General features: G+C 30.5%; 1 protein-coding gene across 1 annotated transcript in view; it reads left to right on the top strand.

The window, feature by feature from the left end:
* Positions 1-5,145, top strand: part of LOC105625684 (low-density lipoprotein receptor-related protein 2) — a 46,126-nt gene that overhangs the window by 32,691 nt on the left and 8,290 nt on the right. The window contains exon 22 of the mRNA XM_012207008.1: positions 2,324-2,838. Coding sequence (XP_012062398.1) covers positions 2,324-2,838 — 515 coding nt within the window. The remainder of the gene's footprint in view (positions 1-2,323; positions 2,839-5,145) is intronic.

Genomic DNA, 5,145 nt, shown 5'->3' with positions numbered 1-5,145 from the left:
GTGTGTGTGTGTGTGTGTGTGTGTGTGTGTGTGTGTGTGTGTGTGTGTGTGTGTGTGTGTGTGTGTGTGTGTGTGTGTGTGTGTGTGTGTGTGTGTGTGTGTGTGTGTGTGTGTGTGTGTGTGTGTGTGTGTGTGTGTGTGTGTGTCGATGTTTATATTTCTGTTAAAAAGTTCTTAAAATTTTTTACATAATTACAAATTTTTATATACATATTTTATATATTTTATATTAGGTGTACAACTTTGCTTCCCCCGTTTTCCTATAGATGGCTTTAGCGGTAAGTGGTCGAAATAAATAGATCATAGACGTCATACAATAAACTTGGGCATCTGTCAATATAACCCCATAGAAACATTAGTCGATTTGTGTCTGCATAAAGTTATTCTCGATTGAAAATGTCAGTTTACGAGCCAAATTCTCGTCATTTGCGGGAGGTTTTAATTTTTTGCTTCAATATGAAGAAATCTGCGGCTGAGGCTCATCGAATGCTCTCAAATACTTATGGTGAGGCCGCTATTAGTGAAAGAACGTGTCGCGAATGGTTTCAACGCTTCAAGAACGGTGATTTTGACGTCCAAGGTCATGCTCTGTATTTGGTGGGACCAGTTCGGCGTAGTGTATTATGAACTGTTTAAACCGACTGAACAATCACAGGCGATCGGTATCGAACGCAATTGATGCGTTTGAGCCGAGCATTGAAAGACAAACGGCCGCAATACAACGAGAGACACGATAAAGTGATTTTGTAGCATGACAATGCTCGACCCCATGTTGCGAAAGTGGTCAAGACATACTTGGAAACGTTGAAATGGGAAGTCCTATCCCACCCGCCGTATTCTCTAGACGTTGCTCTCTCTGATTATCACTTGTTTCGATCAATGGCACACGGTCTGGCTGACCAGCACTTCCGGTCTTATGAAGAAGTAAAAAATTGGATCGATTCGTGGATAGCCTCAAAAGATGATCAGGTTTTTCGACGCGGGATTCGTACGCTACCCGAAAGATGAGAGAAAGTAGTGGCCAGCGATGGACAATACTTTGAATCATAAATGTATAACCAGTTTTTTACAATAAAGCCTCGAATTTCGGAAAAAACGGCGGAAGCAAAGTTGTACATCTAATATATATATATTTTTATATATTTTTATATAATTTCATTACTTTTTAAAAATTCTCTTTTTTATGAATTAGAATACTTTAGAAATGATGAAAAAATCTTTTCTGGAATGCTTTATATATAAATTCTAAAATATTTTAAGACTTCTCATTTTATAATCTTTGAAGATATTCGATATTAGAGGAAAGGCCTCTATTAGAGACACCGAGTTTATTTTGAGTAAATGTTAAAAGTCTATGGACAGAATTTAAAAAATAATAGGCCATTTGAAAGGGATTTAATAAGATAATGCTTTAAGATAATGTTATATAAAATTTAATTTAAATTCCATTTTTTTTAATTAAAGAATGTAAAAAGTGAGTAAATCAAAAAATTGTGCTCCTAATATGAGACTCCCCGAAAAATCGATAATAAAACAAAGTATATCAGTATTGCAATTAACAAACTTCATTTAATGTTTCTAAAATACAAACAAACACAGTCAGCGTGTATAAAAAATGAGCATGCGATAGATTATACCCAGAACGCGCCTTCAGGCGTTGTAGTTGAAATCAAGAAATAGGCATTCGACGTTTATTTCGGTCTTTTTTATTATTTTACAATAACATTTATACTTTAACAACAATTTTCATTATGTACATAGGAGCATAGGTTATTTCATAGGTTATTTCATATTAGAGATATCTTGTATTATATTCTGTATCTTATATTACTATTTCCACGCCTTACAATTATCAAATCTAACTTCTGTATTTAAGCAATTCTACATATCCCATATTTTTCTATTAGTACGACCTTATTCTGTCACTACATGAAGAATTTATTGCCAAATATTTATTTATTAAATAATAAACAAGGTTTAAAGGCTCATCTCAATAAAACCTGAAAACATATTCAAATATACTAAAATCTATTTTTTAATACTAAAATCTTTTTTTGATAATGACTACAGACATTATCTAATAATGAATTTTCTATTAAATAGTTTTTAATCCAAGAACAATAAATTTATGATGGAACTAATAAATAGCATTTATTAATTTAATAGAAACATCGCTATCTCGTATTAGGCGCCTATCTCATAATAGGAAGCTTTCTTCTATATTTTGTTTCTCTATAATTTTGCATTTTATGTAAAACATGAATGTAGATAAATATTTTTACTTTTATTTACTTCAATTTGTGTAATTCATATTGTTATTTAGACAACCGTGTCTGTGATCCGAGCACTGAGTTCAGTTGCAAGAACGGCAAATGCATTCCCAAGCTGTGGATGTGTGACTCTGACAACGATTGTGGCGATGATAGCGATGAGCCGGCATACATGTGTCGGCAAAGGAACTGCACGACCGGGTGGCAACGGTGTCCAGGACATGCAAATTACCGATGCATTCCAAAATGGCTGTTTTGCGACGGCAAAGATGATTGCCGTGACGGTTCTGATGAGCGTCCGGAAAATTGTCCGAAATGCGATCCTATGGACTTCAAGTGCGCCAATAACCGATGCGTACCGAAACAGTGGCTGTGCGACTTCGCTGACGATTGCGGGGATGGTAGCGATGAGGCAGACGCGATGTGCAAAGATAAATACCGCCAATGTTCCGAGTCCGAGTTCAAATGCAAAAATGGCAAATGCATCGCGTCCAGATGGAGATGTGACAACGAAGACGATTGTGGTGACAATAGCGACGAGGAGCAATGTCATCAATGGGTGTGCAAAGTACGTAAATAGATTGATTTATAACAGTATCTCGCATTTTATTCCATTTAAGGAGTCTAACCATCTTGACAAGTCTATCTAAAATAAGCACAAAATTAAGATTTTTTAAAAAAATTAACTACTGCGTAGAATTAACTTATATTTTATATGTGTAATATACAATGTTGAAACTATAATTTTGGAACAGATTAGTTAAAAAGTTTAAACTATAGAGCAAAAGCTCCTTCAATCGGACGGATATAACATTTCCAAGAGCGGATGTAATCAAAAAACAAAAACTATAAAAATCAAAGCTTTAAACGGTCTAGCTATCTTAAATGTCTTGTATGTTGAGTCTTGTGTAGAATACATACATAGTATATAAATTTACACAAGAATCATATAAGCATTTAAAATCCAACTAGACCATTTAAAGTTTTGATTTTTATAGTTTGTGTTATTATATATATACGGTTATTATATATATACGGTCCTATAATATATTATATGTTCAAAAAACAAAATATTTTCTTATAAACAGATGTAACAGCTATCATGTAACGTACGGTTTTTTCTTGTTGAGAAATGTGGAAAGCAGCTCGATTTGAAAAAAAAAAATTTTTTTCATTTTAAAACGACAACTTAAAAAATTTATTATAAATAAATGGATTAATATATCAAAAAAATCGTACGTTACACAATAAATTCTTCTTAAGAATATTCCTGCCAAAATTGAATTCATTCGTTAGTTTAAAAAAAAAATGTATACACAGGTGAAAAACACGGTTTTGAAAAAAAATGCAAAAAAAGATTTGAAACGATTTTTTTTTATATAATAAAATGGCTTTACCTTATCTTAAGTCTTGGCTTAAAAATTCGTAAAGATTCAAACTTTTAAAAAATACAAAAAAAAATTTTCAATTTTTTCAAAGTTTCAAGGTGGTTAGACCCCCCTTAATCCTAATTTAAATTTACTGATAGAATATGCATTTAGACTAAATTATAAACAATAAGATTGGAAACAAGACCGTTTATGTTAAATACATTACTTAAAATAAATTAAAGATCTCGGTAGTCTAAAGGTTTAGAACGCTTGCACGGATGCAAGAGATCCGGGTTCGACTCCCGGTCAAGGCAAGTATTTTTCGCAATAAGTTTATTACAATTTTTTAAGCTTAAATTTGGGGAATTTGGGGGGATTATTAATATTTCAGATTGATTGCGTTGAAAGTCCGACAATCATATCGGCACGCAATTATCATTTCTGAAATTAATTCATTGATATGAATATAATTAAATAAAATATAATTAAGTAAATAGTTCAACATCTTAACATTTAGTGGCGCTTCGTATTTTAAGTACTAAATTATAAAGTTACTTTAAAATAATAAGGACATTATTTCTTTTATAATTAATCTTTAATACCTTTGAGTCATTCGTGTCTTGTTTCTTTTCTTTGAAATACTAAGAGCACCTAGTCAAATATCGGTCTCTTTTCTATTCCTAAAAAAACTTTAGCATCTAAAGAATAAGTTTTGTGTGTTGCTAATTCGTGCGTATTTTTTAACTAGAATAACTCTGAAGTTCATCTCTGGATCAAATGACCCATTGTGTGTACATTTTTTATAATTAAAAAAATGTTTATTTTTTTCTTCATTTACAACTGATTCTTATTTGTATTGTGGAAATAATTCGCGAATTATTAAAAAAAAAAATTAATGCTAGAACAACACATTGATTTTTGACACTCTTGTGTTAAATATTGTCTATAATTTGTCGTAATATTATAGGTATAGATATTATGTTGTTTGTAATGTTATAAAAATAATTTCCTAATAAATTATAAGTTTTTTTTAATACAATAACAATAATAAAATGTATTGCTTAAAATATAAATGCAATAGATCTTCAATTTATAGCCATCATGTATATTAAAAAAACATAATTTTTAGGTTTTCTAAATAACTAAGTTTTTTGGACAGCTAACACTTGAACTATTTTTTCTTTTGTAGTTTGAAATGTCAACTTTAAGATATTAAAACATATTTTTCCTTTAAACATTTTTGTTTCAGAGTTTTACATTTTTGTATGAAAAAGTACATTTTTCTCATTTTGTTAATAATATACTTAATTAACAACGTAGAACAAGTTATATATAACTAATTCTAATAAATATACAACTTTACAAATACTTTCTAAAGCTATCAAAATATATATAAAAATCGCTTAATTTATATACATAATTTATATACTTATAAAAGTGATGAAAATTAATCCAAAACATGAAAAGCCATGTGCAATAAAGATGCCAAAAAATTAGATGTGTAT

Source organism: Atta cephalotes, assembly GCF_000143395.1.
Source record: "Atta cephalotes unplaced genomic scaffold scaffold00003, whole genome shotgun sequence".
NCBI lineage: Eukaryota > Metazoa > Arthropoda > Insecta > Hymenoptera > Formicidae > Atta > Atta cephalotes.
This window is presented reverse-complemented; position numbering and strand designations above follow the sequence as displayed.